At 35.5% G+C, this 19,985-nt stretch overlaps 1 protein-coding gene across 3 annotated transcripts; it reads right to left on the bottom strand.

The window, feature by feature from the left end:
- Nucleotides 1-1,708: 1,708 nt before the first annotated feature.
- On the bottom strand, nucleotides 1,709-18,378 carry LOC109005119 (villin-4-like). 3 transcript variants are annotated; one of them, XM_018983913.2, is made up of 25 exons: nucleotides 18,031-18,378; nucleotides 17,614-17,747; nucleotides 15,890-15,987; nucleotides 15,532-15,631; nucleotides 13,691-13,759; nucleotides 13,365-13,601; nucleotides 13,058-13,235; nucleotides 12,838-12,970; nucleotides 12,160-12,322; nucleotides 11,906-12,053; nucleotides 11,643-11,743; nucleotides 7,912-8,067; nucleotides 6,807-6,875; nucleotides 6,631-6,699; nucleotides 6,361-6,498; nucleotides 6,070-6,198; nucleotides 5,656-5,803; nucleotides 5,523-5,533; nucleotides 4,892-5,032; nucleotides 4,516-4,641; nucleotides 4,370-4,435; nucleotides 2,781-3,108; nucleotides 2,479-2,681; nucleotides 2,227-2,393; nucleotides 1,709-2,112 (listed from the first exon to the last, which is right to left on the bottom strand). In XM_018983913.2, the coding sequence occupies exons 3-24, from the start codon at nucleotides 15,943-15,945 to the stop codon at nucleotides 2,280-2,282; spliced, it is 2,883 nt and encodes a 960-aa protein (XP_018839458.1). In that variant the 5' UTR covers nucleotides 15,946-15,987; nucleotides 17,614-17,747; nucleotides 18,031-18,378; the 3' UTR covers nucleotides 1,709-2,112; nucleotides 2,227-2,279. The 3 variants fall into 3 exon arrangements, with proteins under 3 accessions (XP_018839458.1, XP_035549006.1, XP_018839459.1); XM_035693113.1 differs by lacking the exon at nucleotides 18,031-18,378 and adding an exon at nucleotides 17,886-17,902; XM_018983914.2 differs by lacking the exon at nucleotides 17,614-17,747.
- Between the last annotated feature and the right edge of the window lie 1,607 nt (nucleotides 18,379-19,985).

The raw sequence follows: 19,985 nt of genomic DNA, 5'->3' as shown, positions 1-19,985 counted from the left end.
TAGAGTATCATATTACCTAATACTCTAAAGCTTAACGTGATTTAACGCCATTCGAACATAAAATGTTCCATTCGAATGGTTTTCTGGAATGAAAACGCTTTGTCTAAAAAAAAAATCTCGTTAGAATGCTTTCGACCGGTTCTGCCCAATTTCGTTTAAGACATTTGAGAAACAATCATAACAAGCCACGGTAGTTAATTATGAGGTTAAAATGGACAAATTAGTTGCTTTGACTTCCTCTTTTTAGAAAAAAAATATATTATAAGATTGTCCAATTAATTGATACATGGGTTAACGTGGTCACTAAGCTAATTGTTTTAGATTTGAAAATCATGGGAGAACATGCATCAAGTATCTTAAAATTACTTCTAAAAGTTGTCTTAAACCTCTATTTGCAAGTGAAAATAATGAGAATTGGTTCATTATCGACGTGGGTCAACTAAAGAACATAGTCGCATACCAATTAATGAAGAATATTGGTGCATTGACTTGATCAAAGATCACATGGCTATCCTTTGGCATTAGTTGTCTGGATGGCTTAAAAAATGTATGTCATATACATACTTTTTTTTTTTTTTTTAAGAAGAGGATGAGACCTAATTTTATTAAAATATCTTGTGGGAGAATATAAATCCACACGCAATTTGCATTTTTATTGAATTTTTATGAATTGTATTATAATTAGTGAGACTTGAATTGTGTCACCTACAACGGAACGGCAAGACAAATTTGTTAGGAATTTGACTCCTCAATTGTAGTTAGCAAATTAAAACATTCTACATTTTAATATTTTATCGAGCTTATGTGTGTATTTTAAAATGAAACCTTCTACTTTATCTTTACAAATCTCAAATATTTTGAAGAAATCTCGACGTTTGGTGTCTAATGATATCTAGCTATATACTGTAATGAGAATAATTTACAGCCACCGCTGAGAGCGGGACACTTAGCATTTTCCGTTACGGAAAGCTCAGTTATTGGATTGGAAAATGCTATGCATCTGCCCCACACCGGCACACACTTCACATCACTTTTTTTTTTTTTTTACACTCAATAGGTTGAGTGTGTGCCGGTGTGAGGCAGATGCATATATCCTGCCTATTGGATTACGAGCATGACACAGAATATCACCTATTCTGATATGGCCGAAAACAGTACACAAGAACGCAGCTCCAAAAAAGCACCTCACTCTCAGCAACAGATGGCTATTAATATAACTTAAAACGAAATCCAGACTCATCAATCGAATTGCCTTGTTTATTTTCAAACCTCCTCTCAACTCATCTAATTTAATAATTACATTTTTTTCAAATTTATATACAAAATAAAATAAATAATTTAATTTTTTCAAATCCTAAAATAAAAATAATATTAAAAAAATATATTTTAACAATATTTTATTTAACTTTTAACTTTAATATCAATTCATCTCATCTGCAAAAACAAACTAGACTTTAATTTGCATCCTTTGTATGTCAAAATCATATAGAAAATGAAATTGACTACAGGTAAAACAGTTTGTACAAGTACAAATATGACAAAATTCTCAATCTTATGGTGGTGGTAAGCTTTGATGTACAGCGAAAAAAAAGAGCTCCGAGCCAACAGGATAAGATTTAAATGTAGAAAGAAATATATTGGTTTTCTATTTTATTTTTCTTTTTTTTTTTTTATGATTTTTTTTTTGGGGGGAAGGGTGTCCTAAGAAGAAGACAAAAATCACACTTTATTGTCAAAACAAATAAACAAGTATAGAGTACTGGTTTTTTATACTCTGCTGCACACACTTCCATCCTCCCATCCTCAGCTATCAATACAACCTAAGTAGACTGCATTCATTGCTATCGAAATAAATTTTGAATCGACAACAATGAAAATGAAGAAGAAAAACAAAAATGCAAACTCACAACAAGCCTGTGACCAAAAAGAATACCAAGCAACTAACTCAACAAAGAAACTAAAATAGATATTCAAACCACCAGAAAGGGGGAAAAGAGGTGTAGGGAAAATATCTGATTCTGTCCATCCTCCATTGAAACAAGCTTCTTGGGAGCAGAAGCAGCTAAAAATGCACTGATGCTGTCCCTTTCACTCCTGAGATTGTGTTCCCCACTGCACAAAATAAAACAGCTTCGCACTTAGAATGTCTAGTGAGTTATAAAAAGGACATAGAAAGTAAGATTATCACAAGAATATGTGAAGATTTGCAAGGAAGGTTTCATCCACCTGCAACCTAAAACTGCAGGGAGCCGAAGAAAAAATCAGGGGATAAAGGAGACTCAGAATAATTGAAGGGCCATCTTGAGTTTGTTCTGTTTCCACTTGGGCAACTTGAAAAAAACATCCTTTGTCATCCCAAATTTCTCCCTGAATTCGGTAGAAGACAGATATGTCTGCATGTGAATTAAAAGAACTCAGAACTGAGATGAGAATGACAGAATGTATATACGATGATATAATGCAATATCAATTATTTACCTCTCGCTTGGTCACATCAATCTCCGTAATAGGATCTGATGACGTTATTTTAAGGCGTTCGTACGGGTATACTGGGAGACCTTCCTCATCTTCAACTTCACCCTCTTTCACATCCTCCCGTATGGTCAGCGATTCTAGTTTTCTGCTTATAGAGTTCTCCTTATCATTTGTCTCTGGTTTTTGTTTGGGGGCCACTGGGCTCACTTCACCAAGGAAAAAAAAGTACATCAAATTTAAGCAACTTCTAAGGTTTAGGTGCATTAGTAATAAATTTTGCTTTCAAGAAACTAAAAAATGCATACCCTTAAGAGATCGAGGTATGATAGCTTCACGTGCTGGTGGAGGTTGTTCAAAAGTGGAACTTAGTGTTGCAATACCTGAAGGTTTGGAAGCCAAATTTCCCGAATCTGGGGTTACAGATCTTGGGTAGAGCTTTCTCACTACAGGGGGTGGAGTAGAAAGGTTTCTGGCATTAGGGTTCTCAAAATTAGCTGCTAGTGCATTGAAAGCTGGAGACCTGCCCCTTACTCGAACTCGGTCGGGGCTAAAAGACATGCTTCTGGAACGCTGTGATTTGTCTGGAACACTAGACCTTCCTCCATAAGATACTGGTGTTCTCCGTTTGGGTTTCTAAGTGTGCATCATATCTCATCAGTAAGTTAAGGTCAGAACGGTGGCAACAAGAAACCAGATATCTCATGAGATTGTTCGATGTACTATTTCCTATGTTGTATTACCTTGACATGTATTACCAAAGTTTTCCAACATAATATGAAGACTGTAACTAAAGTATAATTAACTGATTACTGCGTTAAGCTGACATATCTATCAGTTAAACAAGCGTTGAAAGTGTCTAGTGGGTTATCTTTCAACAAAAAAAAAAAAAAAATTTAAGCTTTCATAACCTTATATATCGACCTCCGGACCTTCCTAAAATCACTAAACTCTGTTAACTAATCAGTTCTCTCTCGAAAAAATGAAATCATAAAAAAATTAATATTTTTTGTTTATGAAGAAAAATTAATCCCTCTTGTATACGCTATCTTATCAAGTAATTAACTTCGTTTGAAGTTTCTCAATTTGACATTATAAGAAAGTTGGATAAAATGTAAAGCACAACTTTTTTGGAGGCTTCATGCAAAATTGTGGTGTCGTACCACAGATTTATTACGGAAAGGAACCCCATAGTTTTTGATTTCCTAATAATAGCAGGTAATTCTCGGGCTTGGTTAAAGACTTGACTATCACACTAGTAAAACAGTTATAGTCACTTGTATACGTCCTGTGTACTTGGGCTATGCCTATTTTCATTTCTATTAATAAAATGTCTTTCACCTATAAAAAAACAGTTATAGCTTTGATCAACATGATAATTGAAGAAGTTGTTTCCATCTATAGTTCCTAGTTGTTGTTAGGTTTTTTCTTTGTATATTTCCTCTATACTTGGGCTATGCCCTTTTTTTATTAACAAAATTTTAACTTTACTTAAAAAAAAAATATGAAAATTCAAGAAGTACCTTAGACTTTTTAATACTCCAAAAAAAAAAAAAATGACCGAAATCCGGAAGAAAACAAAGCAAAAATGTAAGTGCAGCAAAATAATAAATTACTGTCTAGTCCAAAATTGCCGAAAGCAAAGTACACATTAATACATCTTTATGTGGTAGAATAATGAATGCACCATGTTATAATAAATGGAATGCCTTCAATCCCACATATTATTAGGCAACACTAGCTGAAGTTAGACAGACAAACACGCGAATCAATATGGCAGATGAGATCAACATACGATGACAGAGAGTCCCACGAACAGAATGTAAATGAACTCAGAAGCAGTTGCTCAAGATCAAGATCAAAGAAAAGTTAAAGCGAGCGGAAAGGTTTAACTTACATCAACAGTTGGAGTACCCCCACTTTTCACTAAGGTAAGCTTCCTTTGGAATGAGTTCCCAAGCATCTATACCCAAATGAAGAGACTTTTACGAACATTATAGTCATAATTAGTAATAGTTTCACAACAATTACAAAGTCACTTACAGCAGATTTTGCAGAGTCCCATTCAAATAACCGTGTGAAGAAAGGCGGCTCACTCCCTTCCATGACAATATATATCGGAGCTTCACGAGATAACTTTTCTAGAAGAAAATCATGCTCAAGAAAACTCTGTTGAAAGTGAGAGGCAAGAGTTAAGAACATGCAATGAAAGTTTCCACGATTCTGGAACAAAACCATGTTGAATTTAACTCAAATTCAAATACTTAAATGAGCAGTTGGGTTTCAGTTAGCTCGGAAGTAAGGTCTTTTATCATACATGGAACCTACTGCAGAATCCCATCTAAATCAGGAGAGGTAGGGTTTAAGAAAAGGGAGAGAACTACCTCATTATACTTTGTAAAACCCATACTAGTCTCACCTCCCCAATAGTTAAAGCATGCGCTCTATTCTTAGAGTCAACTTGTTGACCAACCCAGACAAAGATCTCTGAGTGAATATCCAGAATGAATATATCTTCAGTCATCAAATCATCCTGAGTGAAGTTGTATATCTCTGTCACCTGCAAGAATGAATCAACTTAAACTCATGGTGCAAATTAAATTAGAATTTTAGAACAAATATAGCACGACTCTCAGGCAAAAGGCCAGAACCCTATCCAAAGCACTTCTTACATGACCCCCAACTTAAGTGGTACCAGTCCTGAGTGATAACATTCACAGTATGAATTTCGTTTAAATAGGGCTTTATACACCATGAAGGTGAACAACATCATCTATCTCATCATATTGGTTTCATAACACTCTTTTTTCTCATTAGTTTCATAAATATTCTCATATGAGAATACATAACTCAATAAACTATAGAGCATCTAACCAGGATGAGCTACACTAAAAAAAAAGCATAGAAGCACATGGAACATAAACAAATGAAAGTACTTCCTAAAATGCCAGCATTTTTCATTACAAGCATCATAACTGAATGAATTTGACGATCATACAAAGATAATCAGGGTACAAGAATAAAAATGATAAGCTATAAGATATACACACCTTCAAGTTTCCTGCAGATCCATGTGCAATTTAAACCATGGAAAAGAAAAGGTCAATTTTAATTTGAACCAGCCGGATACAAAATAGGAGAAATATATAAATGTTACTGACCAAAATTTTTAATTGTCCATACCTTTTGAAAAATTGCAAGCAAATAGGTGAGGATCACTTTCAGCATCCCTGACAATCTTTTGGCTGGGGTATTCAGATTTCCCTCCCAACAAAGCCCAAAACTGATCAGATTCGGCACCTTCCTTTTGGGTTTTGGACTGTACATTTGGCTGCAGACAATGAATAAGCATATGAGAAGAAGATAGACATACTGAAATCCTGATGCACAGAACAAATATAGCAGCCATATGTTCAGATGAATTTGCAGCCATATTGTCAACAAAGTAATCCACCAGTGAATTCGTCGATAAGACTCAAAGATATATAAAATGTATCTAGCCATCACCAGTACTGCCTCTGTTCAAAAAGGAAAGAATCTATATATGTTGACTCATTTTCCTTTTATTATGGAGGAGCAAAACAAACAAAATCAGACCTTTATCAGATCAAGCTGCCTCTCAACCAGCTCCTGGTTATCTGACGTTGTGAGGTTTCCAGACCATGTAAAGACGGCAGAGTCACTATGCAAAATATAACAGTAGGAGGAATTCAAAGATGATGCAGCCTGATTCAAGAAAAGAGAGAAAATGAAATGAGAAGGTAAAATTATTTTAACATAGAGAACAGGTGTATGCCAACCAAAGATGGGGGAAAGCCAACAAATATCCAGAAGGTATAATCAGTTTAACCAATAAAAAAAAAAAAAAAAACTCAGAAAAAGACATACTGCTTCAACTTGTATTGCTTGCATATTATCAGGTCCAGTGCCCTGGACACGAAACAATGCAATACCATCCTCTTTGTATGTATCATCTGGAATTCCCTTCTCCACAATGCAAGTTTTGAATCCATCACTTAGACCGCCCTGTTAATTTCATATAAGTTGACTTGGCAGTCATTTGAATTTTTACTTAGTAGTATTTTGTCAAAAAAGAAGAAGAAGAAGATGGGTTTATTAATTTAAGTTCCCTCTACTGTATCTCAGAATTCTACAAACCTTGAGAACAATAAAACTCTGGAAGATTGAATAGAACTGAATGGGCTCATTTCCCTCGTAGATGAGAGCCTAGCAATAAATAATGAATGCCATGTGTGAGGCATATGAAAGCAATAAAGAAAATAATTTTGTTGATCAAACAACAGTAGTTACAACTCACAAGTGAAAGAAACAACCTGAGAAGGAAAGAACTTCAATGATTCAAGCATCTTGCTTGCCAGTGAAGTAGCTGAAGCCCTTTCACCCTATTTCCAGAAGCAAATACATTGCAAGTAAAAAACTAGTGGGTTGATAATTGCAGTAGGGTAGCCAAAATCATTCTTCCATTTTTGTGTGATTATTCAAAAAGATATCCATTCAAACACAAAATAGTTATAGACGAAAACAAATAACTATAGCTTCTGGTCTCCAGAGCCCAGACTGCAAGCAAAGCAGTCTGTGTCAATAAGTCAGTACACATGCTTGATTAAATTAAGAGGACTTCTTTAAGAAGAATTAATTTATGACATTCAAATAAAGGACCTATTTTAACATGATTTTTTTTTTGTATGTCGGGGAACCTTTCTAAGGCAAGGCCCTTCGGACCCACCCCTGTAGAGTAAAGCCCGGTCCCGTGCACCGCACCCTCAGAAGTTTCCTTACACGGAACTGGTTAAATCGTTAGCTTTTCACCAGGAGGTATGGCCCCAAAGGAATGTTTGCACCCATGAGGTGTTGAACCTTGGACCTTGAAGGGAGTGATACCCCAAGACCAAGGCCTTCACCACTTGGGCCAACCCCTTGGGGTTATTTTAACATGGAACTTAACCATTCGAATGTATCTAAACCAAATTAAATAAAATCATTTCCCATCTCACATCACAATCCATCTTAAAACTGATACGAGATTCTCTCTTATTATTTGTCACCAATCAGTACAACTCATTAGGTATACAAAGCTTTTAAAAAATCTGTTAAGGAATTTGTTGATGTAAATAGGGTAAAATTAAAATTTATCAATCAAATCAAAATTGCACAACATGCATAATGATAAAGCATATAAACTATTGCAGGGAAAGAAAGTAGAACTAAAACAATAGTCAGTAAATAGGCTTATCATAGATGCCATGTACTCTTCCGATAAAAAACAATGAAGCTGAGTTATTTCCCATTCTTAACCATATGACCTTCAAGGTCCCCAAGGCCTTTCTTATCAAAATGTTTGTAAGGCTATAAATGCTCTAACATGGTATTAAAATATAAACTAGAAAAGTAATCACAAAATGCACAAAACATTTTCACCTCAACACTCTGCTTTCCAAACCATGTTCCAATAAGGTATTCTTCCTTATCTTCTCCTGGATATGAATACTGAAAGATATAGCAATCTCCACTGTAAAACTTTGATTGATCCGAAGCTGGAAGTAGAATCTTTTCCTCGCCATTCACACGCCAAACCTGTGCAACCAGGATTGAGCAGCCATCAGCAACAGCACTATAAACCAAAGTATAATTTTTTTTTTTTTTTTAGATTGGCACCGGGTGTTTGGGAACATCCCAACTATTCCCGGGGGTGCACAAGCCCTCAGCTAGGAGTTTCCCGCAAGTGCACCTCGGTTAATTCAAGGGAAAAATCCCCTAGTCCGATGGCCCCTAGAGATTGTTTGCGCCCAAGGGGATTTGAACCTTAGACCCGAGGGGAGCATACCGCCAAGCCCTAGGCCTTTACCACTTGAGCCAACCCCTAGGGGTTATAATCCGAAGTACAAATTGACTCATGGTTTATAAACATGCAACAGTGTTTCCCCATCAGATGAAAAAATTAGGGGTGGTTTCTGATTTGGAAAATTTAGCACTAATGGAAGAGATTTCATGGAGGCAAACATCGAGGGTGTCGTGGCTGAAGGAAGGGGATAGGTGTACAAAAAATTTTCATCAAATGGCGAACTCTTATAGAAGATATAACGCGATTGAGTTTCTTCGTGACGGGGACAGGTTGATTAAGGACCAAGGAGATGTTAAGGCCCACATTGTGCATTATTATGAGCAGTTGTTTTCAGAGAATTTTTCTTGGAGACCAAAACTGGACAGCCTTGTTTTTAACTCAATAGAGCAGGTTGATGTTGTGTGGTTGGAAAGAGAGTTTGAAGAAGAAGAAGTTCTAGATGTGGTAAAGGGTATGGACAAGGATAAGGCTCTAGGACCGGATAGATTCTCTTTGGCATTTTTTCAAGTTTGTTGGGATGTTGTTAGAGATGATATCATGAAGGTGTTTGCCGAGTTTCACTCGTTTATGAAGTTTGAGAAGAGCTTGAATGCGACTTTCATTGCTCTTATTCCAAAAAAGGCAGGGGCTGTGGAGATAAGAGATTTTAGGCCTATTAGTTTGGTAAATGGCATTTATAAAATCATCTCTAAGGTGCTGACTAATCGTTTGAGTAGGGTGATGGAGAGGATAATTTCACCATCTCAAAATGCTTTTGTGAAAGGTAGGCAGATTTTAGATTCTGTTTTAATTGCTCATGAATGTTTGGAAAGTAGATTGAAGTTGGAAAAAGCTGGTATTCTTATTAAATTGGATATGGAAAAGGCCTACAACCATGTAAGTTGGGATTTTCTTGATTATCTATTGAGGAGATATGGCTTTGGTGTTAAATGGCGATCGTGGATAAAGCATTGTGTATCGACTTCAAAATTTTCTATTTTGGCGAATGGAGAACCGGCTGGTTTCTTCTATAGTTCTTGCGGTTTGAGGCAAGGCGATCCCATGTCCCCTTTTCTTTTTGTTATGATCATGGATGCCATGAGTAGAATGATTGAAAAGGCTGTGGAGGTAATTTTCTGTCCAGTTTTGTGGTGGGTAATGAGATAAGGAATAGTTTAAAGATTTCTCATTTGTTATTTGCTGATGATACCTTGCTTTTTAGTAAGCCTGATTCGGATAATATACGTGCTTTAAGAGCACTTTTGCTGTGTTTTGAAGCTGCTTTGGGGTTAAGAGTTAATTTACCGAAGTCTGAAATTGTTCCTGTGGGTGATGTTCAGAATTTATCAGATTTGGCAAAACTTACTGGGGTGCAGAATCTCTTCATTGCCTTTGAGGTATCTTGGACTTCCTTTGGGGACTTCTTTTAAAGCTGTAAACATATGGGATGGGGTGATTGAAAAAATTGAAAGGAGGTTAGCTGGATGGAAGAGAATTTTCTTGTCTAAGGGGGGAAGACTCACTCTTATAAAAAGTACTTTGTCTAACCTGCTCACATATTTCCTTTCTCTTTTTCCTCTAACCACAAGGGTTGAAAGGAGAATTGGGAGTTTATTTCAAAACTTCTTATGGGGAGGCATAGGTGAGGAAAAGAAGTGTCATTTGGTTAGTTGGAAGAAGGTTTGTCAACCGTTGGATCGCGGTGGTTTGGGGATTAAAGATTTAAGGGTTTTTAATAGAGCTTTACTTGGGAAATGGCTTTGGAATATCAATTGGAGGGTAAAGCTCTATGGAAAAATGTGATAGATGTGAAATATAGAAGTTTGTGGGGAGGTTGGTGTTCTAAAGCATCTAGCGGAGCTTACGGGGTTAGTTTGTGGAAATTTATTAGAAAAGGTTGGGATTCCTTCTCCAATAATTTCAGATTGAAGATGGGAGATGGAAAGAGGATACTCTTTTGGCATGATATGTGGTGTGGGGATACTGCTCTTAAGTTGGAATTTTCTGCCCTTTTCAGAATTGCAAGGGATCAAAATGGAGCTGTTTGTGATTTGTATTGCAGTAGTAACAATAAGGTTGAATGGAATGTTATTTTTAAAAGGGATGTTAATGACTGGGAAGTGGATGAAGTTAAGGCTCTGCTGGTTAAACTTTACAGCCCAAAACTGGTGCAAGATAGAGAGGATTGCATGGTGTGGATTCCTGCTGGAAATGCTAAGTTTTCAGTTTCATCTTATTACAGAATTTTGTCAAGCCATAGTAGTTGTGTATTTACTTGGAAAAGTATTTGGAAAGTGAAAGTTCCTTCTAAGGTTGCTTTTTTCTGTTGGGTGGCTACTTTGGGCAAAGTATTGACTACTAATAATCTTAGAAGGAGAGGTTTGTTTATTGCTGATTGGTGTGTTTTGTGCAAAAGGGATGGTGAATCTGTAAATCACCTTTTCCTTCACTGCGAAGTGACAAGATTCTTGTGGAACGAGGTTTTGAGTTGGATAGGATTACATTGGGTAATGCCCAAGGAAGTGGTGGATTTATTGGTAGGGTGGAAGGGTGTGAAGGGCTGTAAGAAGGCAGTCTTGTGTGGTGCATTTGGCTCGAAAGAAATGGGAGATGCTTTGAAGATAGAGAGAAGATAGAGAACGTTCTTTGGAGATCTTAGGGTTTTTTTCTTGAGTACTTTGAGTTCTTGGGCTAAAGCTTTTGTAATGGCGGATAATTTTCTGCATCTGTTTTAGCTTTATGGTGTTAGTATTCTTTTTGTTTCTAGAAGTTGTAGGTATTTCCCTTGTATACGTCCTGTGTACTTGGGCTTATGCCTATTTCTTTGAATAAAATTATTACTTATAAAATAGAAAAAGAACCTAAAAGAATCCATAATTGTCTAGTGCTTCTTAGTTGTCTCTTAAGCCCTTTCTATGTATAATAAGAAAATATTTCTCACAGAATCCCTTTCTTTTTTTTCTGGTCAATCTTTCTCTCGCTTCTTAGTTGACTCGTTTTTTTACAAGTCATCCAGTCATTTGAATTGTACTTCCTAAAATCCAAAGTTCGGAGATCACGGGTATCTTACTGACCACATTTCCTGCGGCCATTTCCCCATGCCTTTTTGGCATCTGCTTCCATTCAGGTTACATTAAGCAGGCAGCATTTTGGAGTTTCCAGGTAAGTGGTACATCTAGCAAAACTCTTGTCCTAAAACAACTTTTGGAAGACAAACCCTAGTTTTAGTTGGCTAATAAGGAGGAAAAAAAAATCCTCCATTTTCAAGATCCTGACTTAACAGCTAGTCTGGTGAACTAAAATATGAATACAGATATCAATACAGCACCTGTAGATTCCCCGTGCAGTCAATGTATGGCTGAGGTTCTTCCTTAACTGGATCAGATTTTAATAGACCCTTCACGTTAACACCTTGGCGCTTTAGCAGTGCTACAGAATCATCGAGAAGGAACAAAAATAAAAATTTTATATGAAAAATGACAACTGCTAGGCTGCTGTTGATAATGATGATGATAGTGATATTTTTTTCGGTGGGTAAAGATAAACTATCACAAAGGAAAAAATCATCCAGAAAATATTTTAATCACTTACCTGCAACTTTGCCTCTACCATCCTCTGACACAGCTACGTCAGTTGTCTGAGGCCATGAATCAAACTTGGAGCGGAACATCACTGTCTCAAATCCCTCGATTACACGAATGATGTGAGACTTAGGTCGATTGGGGCCATGGACTAACTCCTGTTTGGTGAGATCAATAATAGTATGAGTGCCATTGAATATTATCATCAAAGTGCCTAACTTATATTGGATTTAAATAAAAAAAGAAAAAAGCAATGAGCACTACTTCTGCAGCTCCACTTGCACTCTTTCTATCATCAAGAGAGGTACTTCTCCCCATCCATACAAACACTTCTATACCACAATCGAGTAAGTAGCATTTATTTGTGTCTAGCAAGTCCCTTGTCAAAGAATCAGCCTCAACAGGTTCTGCCTTCCCCTTCTCAATGCTTTAAAGGAAAATATATATCTGTTAGCACTATAACATAATTGGACCCCACAATAAATTTTGATCAATGAAAAATTCATTGGACTTGCGTCTTTCAAAAAATATCAAAATAATTGAACTTTTTTCTCATTTTCTTACTAAAAACCTCAGAAAAGTTTGAAAATCCTAAATCATAACAAAAGAAAAACAAAAATAATGACACTTATAATAATGTGAAACAGTGAAAGTAAGAATGCAACGCAGATGATCTAAACCAAATCACATCTTCCCCCACATGGGACTGGTGAAATCACAGGTTTAATTCTGTCTATTAGCATGAGTTATGTACTTACCTGTCCAAAAAAAGAAAAAGAAAAAAGAAAATATATATACATGGATAAAATATACCTGAATATGTATATCTACCTATTTCCAAGATAAGGTGTTGGTCGATGGAGAAATAACGGGATGTGGAGAACAGTAGGACGAGATCCTTGGGATATCATCACAAATAAAAGAAACAAAACATCATATTACCTGTATAGCTTAGTAGGATGAGAATCAACAGTATTATCCTCGTCGCTAGCTGTTTTCCTAGGAAGTGGAGCAAACCCACCAAAGAAACTCCAAAATTCTCCAGTTTCAGCATCAGCCATCAACTTTCCATCCTCTACATGGAAAGGTAAGTGCATTGACTCAAAAAGGTGATATTAGTTAACAATCATCTTTGAGCTTCTGAATATAGTAGTCCACTTACCAATTGCAGCTATCTCACATTTCCCATCATGATGAGTATCTTTAATGTACTGAACAACTTCTAATGCTTTAGCCCTCTCTTGAATGGACGAGTTGGAACCATTAAATTGGAAAATTTTTGACTTGGTGTCCAGAATAAAAATGTCATCATGGTTGAGAGAAGATCGAGCAAAAGGAACCTGTCACCAACAATAACAAATCAACAATGAGAGAAGATATATTTTATTAGATTATAATATTTTATATCATACAAACATAAGTCATGCTTTTAGCCTTTTTCCAACAGAGAGGTTTGTCCATAGACTTGCCTCTTTTACATGGACAACATGTTTTCCTTTACAGACAAACAAGCGTGTCTTGTGCTCTTCAGCCTCAGCATGCTTGAATCCTGATGAAACTCCACCTTCTTGAGGTATGATACATGGTTTAAAATAGGATAGGAACTTTTCAGTTTCATGACCCTGTACTTCGCGATACTGAACGGCACGTCCTCCAAGAGCTGCATCAAGTTCAATTGTCTTGATTGCTGCTGCACCAGCTTCATCCTGTTTGAACAAAGTTGAGCTCATTAGTTGTAATTTTCACCCTCAATATAGAATTGGACATAAACCACATTTACGTGCCAATCACTAACCTGAGAGGTATCTTTACCAAGCCAATAATGGATGTCATGGCGCAAAGCGCCACTTTTTAAGGCAGTCGTCTGCAAGCGGTTTCAGAAGCAAACAACTTAATTAGCAAATGCACATATCGATATGATGCTGTAAGGCACCACCTTTTAAGGTGGTTGTCTGCAGATAAGTATAACAGAAACAGATCACAGTACATAACATGATTCTTAGGCAGCAAGTAAATGAACTTTTAAGCACCTATCTACAAAAGTATTTCAGAAATACAGGACTTACATCATGAAAACAAAGATGAAAAACTGCAGTCAAAGTTTAAATTAGTATACAGCTATTCAAACACTCAGGAATGATGATCTTACTCCCAATATTTGAGGAAAGCCAAGTTAGTTCCAATGAAAAAAGATGGAAGCACAACAATACTGTTTTGATTCTATGGATTCATTGGATTGCAATAGAATTACATCCATATAACCTGTATTTTGTGCTGGTATTGGGCAAAGGCACATGATGAAAACTAGAATTATCAAATCAATAAATATAGTGATATGAGTACCTAGGTCAATAGTGGTATAACTTAATTGTTAAAAATATTTTTTTGATAAGTAAACTTAATTCTTAAAAATATGGTTTTACACATAGTTACTAAACCCAGATCAGTCCGCTAGGTCGGACCAGTGAACTGGAAATGGGTGCCTCGACCAGTCCAGGCTGATAATAAAATCTATTATGTGTATGACTCAGTCAAACTCGATGGGATTTTTGTTTCATGTTTAATCAGACAGGTTTGTACTGTTAAGAGTTTCTTTTTTGTTCTATGTACTTCATGGTACAAACCAATTTAATGTTAAACATTTATTCTATAATATATTGCCATTTTGATCTTTATCACCGGGAGAAAAACTATACTAAGGAAAACATCAGGGAATACATCTTCCTTGATTCTTTCATAATTCTGATTTATGTAAAATAATTACGGAGAAAAGTTATAAAACTTGAAATGTTTGGAATTACTTCCATATCAAATTGTTTGACCTCATGACAATCTTCATTAAATATATATGTTTATCTTTATATGACTTTCTTGCTATGTACATATAAATTCTTTTCCTAATTGTATCTCTTGATCCATTCCTTTAATAATCAAAATCCAGTGTTCTCTATTACCTACTTTGCCCATGCTTTTCTAGACACCGACTTCATACCATATCTATATCGTAATTTAAATATTTGGTGAGCTCCTTTAGTTTATCTTGCATAAAACAAGCTCAAAAATTAATATCATACAAAGCATGTCATTATTTATTACTTTTTTCTCATTTTATGCACATTACAAACGATTTGCGCTTTGTATATTGATTATTGAGTTTTTCCAATGTTTCAAAACAGGATAACTTTTTTAGTTAATATTTCAATGACCTTGCAGTTCAACTGTTAACCTAATTGATGGAACAGCATCATCAACAGGCAAAATGTAGTAGTTTAACCAACTCTTTAAGGAAATGCAAAAGAATATTCATTCTAATCATTTCAAAAACCTTCGATATTGGGTGTCATCTGAGGATCATGGTACACACAAAATCTACCTGCATGAACTTCATCCAAAATACTAAAGATTATTCAGATTAAGCACATATTCCATAATATGTCCATGGCATGTTTTGTTTCAGCAGACCCAGTTAAGGTTGTTCAGGTGAAGGATTGGGTTTAGCAACAAAATAAAGGAAGAAAGATTCTGGCCATCACATTAACAACTATAACTGAGTGAGAAATATTTTAAGCCACATTCAGGTGATTATCTAATATAAATAAATACGTACCAAATTTGGATCAGAACCAAATTGCTTACCTTCAAGATCACATAGGAATCCCCCGTAAAAAACTTTCCAAAAGTAGACTTTGGCACAAGAACAGGAAGAAAGTTTTCAATGCGCCATATTTCAAGTCCACTATATATTGTCAAGGAGAATAACTGGAAACCTTCTAGGAAAGAGATCGAATTCGAACCCATATCCAAGATAAAAAGAACACACGTGGCAGAAGAAGCAGCAGCAGAACCCGCAACATGTTTTTAGATTTTTCTTATGTTTACCCTAATTTACAACCTAAGTTTATTAGCAGTAGGGAAAATGTCAAGGAGAAGATTTTTATATGTTCACCAAATCCTAAAACAGTGAAGACGTTGAATATTCACAGATAAAGGATACGCCTTTTGTCCAGCTCCTTGGAAAGCTGGATCCAAATCTCTCATCGAAACAGACATTCTGTTTTTGCAGCTTTAACCAATTGATTTTCACCACGATGGCTTGAAGATAGAAACAGAAATATTACATGAGTCTCAACTCAAAATAAAGAAGGGTAAATATAATTGGAATATTATTAAAGGAGACACAAATAACCAAAAACTTCTGGTAACTACTCACTCTCGCCAGCACAGAAAGCTCTTGCTAATACTCTTACAAAGAAAAGGTGAGCAAAATTATTGACATCTATCAATTGTTAAAATGAGGCAGATATAAATCTCCAAAAAAAGACAGTAAAATGGAAAAGCCAAAATCCAACCATGGATTTGGTCATTGCACATGTGATTTTAACTTATTTATGCCGGCAAAAAATTAAATAACAGTTCAGTTTTTGTCAGGTAGATAATGTGTTTCTAATAATAGTCTAACATCTATACAAGCTTAGTCACAACATTTTAGCATAATTACAGAGAAGTATGAGAAGCATACAGGCTCACCGCAAACCTTTAACGAATGCTAAAGGAAAAACCTTCAATTTATGAAATTAAAATGGACTGCTATCCTATCATCATGATATATCCAGTAATGTCCTCCATGGGAAATGCTATCCAATAATTTTTGGAATTTAGTTCAATGTCTTCATTAGGTTAGAGAGCCTTTGCATCTAGGCTTTCATATGTTTTCTTAATAATTCACATGCATTTTGTTGTAGTGTTCGTAATGGTCACCAATAAAAGTCTCTCATCACAATTGACCCGAAACTACAAAGTCCTCTCAAGACCGTTTCTCATCTCATATAACTCTTTTGAAGTTGCAATTTAGACATATATCCGAGATGTCACCAATTCACCTTCAAAAACTAACCACGGTTTAGTTAGGATTTTGATTCAATTAGTATCCCCTGATCTTAACCCCTGTATTATCATGCATTTCCAAAGAAGGCATAAAAGGCTAGATGACAGAAATTTGTTGAGGACCTTGAGAAAAGTAATTGGTGAAATGCTTGCCAAGAAATTGGAAAATCATAACCCAACATGTTTTTGAGTGACCTTGAAATGCTTTCAATATCATTTCAGGCTTTGGCTTCTCCATGGAGTGCTTACTTTCAAAAACAACTAGAAAGTGTTCAGCTCAGCTGAACGCACTATCACGACATTGATTCCAAGTGTAATTGCCAACTACCACTCATCAACTGAGATGGCTGACTTATCCAAAAAACAAAAAGAACTTCTTCAGTTGATCTGAAATAAGCTAACTACCCAGCAGCCAACTAACTTGAAACTCGTTATAAGTAGCCCATGGTTGTTATACATGTCAGCATAAAAGCATACACAGCTGTTCATCGGAAAGATATATGACCGCAAAAATTTTAATGGGAAGAAAAACATAACTGGAACACTGTAGAGATATAAAAATGATGTTACATATAAAAAGTTTGTGTATGTCTTATAACTGAGCAAGGAACTGCAACAGAGGAGGTGGACACCGAGTGTTTATGGAACTTGAAATTTATTTCAGAAGGGTCTTTCTCCAACAGCTGGCTACTTGTATCGTTCACTAAAAAAACCAAATTATAGCAGTACGTCACCGTTTCCACTATTAAACTGATTTCAGAAGCCCAACATTCTTATGTAATGTTACGAATACCAAAATTCCGTGCTTAAAATAAAGAAGAAGAAGGAGAATACCAAAGTTCCGAACTTCGATACAATGTGGTTTACAAAGCACCACATTTCACATAAATTCGAACAGTTTCAGCTCAATCACGTCGCTAACTACGGTGTGCTGGGGGAAAATCAGGCAACAGAACCCTCTATACGACCTAGATCAGTAAAATTCAATCATAACAGGCAAATCCATGAATCAGAACAACCCACCACTAATAAGAAATAAAATAAAGCAAAAGACGTCAAATTTGCTAATTTCCATAACAATTAGTAAGGAAATACTAGAATTTTACACGTTCTAGCGTTCGATAGGGTTTAACTCCTTGGATTAAGGAAAATAAAAAAGTATCCAATTCACGAACTCAATAAGCATTTAAAGAAAAGTATGGGTAAAAAAACAAGGAAGAAAAAGAATACGAAATGTTGAGGTGAGGGTACCTGGAAATGAAGGGGGGAAACGGAACGAAGGAGCACCCAGATCCAATCTAACGAAGGAAAATAAAAGAAAGCATCACGATGAAAATTTTGGAGGACCAGAACAGTGGAAAAAGGCAGGGGAACGAGAAGAAGGAAAGTGAGACAGAGAAAAAGAAAGTGGGGCTGAAGAAGAAGAATTTTGGAGGGTAAAAAAAAAGGATGAGAGAGAGAGAAGGGGGGGTGAAAGGGGTTGGAGTGAATGATGACGACGACGATGATGGAAATGCCAATCGTGCTTATCACTAGCGGCAGCAGCTGTTGCCCCCTCCCACCTTCACTTCCTCGCTCGTCAACTGATGATTTTCTAATCTCTTTTGTTTTCGGCTGTTTAATTCATTTCCATGTGTTGCCCAGGAAATAAAAAATCATCTTTACATCTTTTCTTCCTTCTTTTTTTACTTTTCTTTGTGTATGGCAATGGATTCATTGATTCAATGATTTTAGTCTCTATCAATGTCTTCGCGGTTAAATTAATTTCAATGGAAAATCAATCAGCAACAGTGAATTCAGGTGCCTTTTTAAGGTCAAAACTTCGAGGATTGTTTCCAATTCGACGAATGGGAAGGTGAAACGTTAATCACAACAGTAAAAAAGGTTGAAAAAGAAAATATGCCAAGATACCTTTACAGGTAGAATTTGTTGTCGTCGTCTTCGTGAGCTGTTATGTTTTTTGTATTCTGTGAGATTGTGCTTTTTGTTTGTTCTGTAATTTAGATTTATTTTTTTATTTCTTTTGAAACTTTTAATCAAATTTGAAAAAAAAAAAAAAGGTGAAATTAGAGTATCAATTAAAAAAAATATACTTATCATATATAAATTTTATAAAAATAAATTCATAAATTAAAATAATTTTATATAATATGTTAAATTATAAAATTATTTCTATTATAAAATAAATTTAATATATTATTTTAAATTATATTAATTTATGAATTTATTTTTTTACTAAAAACATTTCTCATAAATAAATGATTGGTTGCATAGAGGAAAGACTTTCCACTTTGTAAGGTTTGGATTCTTAAAAGCAAAGCCTGCTTAAGGTGTTTTCATTTTTTGATTTTTTGTTTAGTTTTTGAGTTTTGACGATTTTAAGTCTCGAAAGTATTTTATTTTATCTTATTTCATCATTATAATTTTTTTAAATTTTTACACAAAATATAATAAATAATTCAATTTTTTTTAAATTTTAAAATAATAATAATGTTAAAAAATAATATTATGACAATATTTTATTTAACTTTTAATTTTCATTTAAAACTATTTTATTCAAACTGCACCTTAACTTGTATAAATGTATCATTTTTTAGATATAGTATTAAAATAGGTAAGTCATTCTTTTCTAAAAAAGTAGGGGTTTACACTAACGGACCAAAATTGATCGTCAATGACGTGAACCAGCTTCTGGAGTTTGAAACCGGCCAAAATTGACAGCGAATCGGTCGGCCAGTAGTCCAAAACTATTAGAACCCTGGTCTAGATTGCATGTAAACCGGCCAATAATATATATTATTTTATTCTTATGTAAAACAATGTCGTTTGGTTTAATACACCAAACGACATCGTTTTGGTTAGGGTTTTATCAATCTTCTCCTCCCATCTTCCTCATTTCAATTCCTCTCCAGCTCTCTCTCTCTCTCTCTCTCTCTCTCTCTCTCTCTCTCTCTCTCTCTCTCTCTCTCTCTCATGCAGCTTCATCCACTGGCTCATCTTTCTCTCCTCTCTCACACAGTGCCACCAATCTCTCTCTCATCGTGACCTTTATTATCTCGCCACTCTCTCATCGCATGACTGACAGGAAAATGATGAACCAACTGGAATCACACCGAAATCGAGTTTGCCGGTTTTCTCTCCCTTAATCGGCCTATTTTTAACATGTAAGAAAACAGTCGGTTCGATCTTGGTTTTGGACTGAAACC

Source organism: Juglans regia, chromosome 8 (assembly GCF_001411555.2).
Source record: "Juglans regia cultivar Chandler chromosome 8, Walnut 2.0, whole genome shotgun sequence".
NCBI classification, from domain to species: domain Eukaryota; kingdom Viridiplantae; phylum Streptophyta; class Magnoliopsida; order Fagales; family Juglandaceae; genus Juglans; species Juglans regia.
Note: the sequence above shows the minus strand (reverse complement) of the source record. Positions and strands in the feature narration are given on the sequence as shown.

Excerpts from the sequence above, each read along its gene's own strand:
- LOC109005119 (XM_018983913.2), bottom strand. The coding sequence starts at position 15,945 with ATGTCTGTTTCGATGAGAGATTTGGATCCAGCTTTCCAAGGAGCTGGA. Across the intron at positions 13,760-15,531 it reads ATTCCTATGTGATCTTGAAG|ACGACTGCCTTAAAAAGTGG; the intron begins GTAAGCAATTTG and ends AACCGCTTGCAG. Across the intron at positions 5,804-6,069 it reads GGCAGCTTGATCTGATAAAG|CCAAATGTACAGTCCAAAAC; the intron begins GTCTGATTTTGT and ends CATTGTCTGCAG.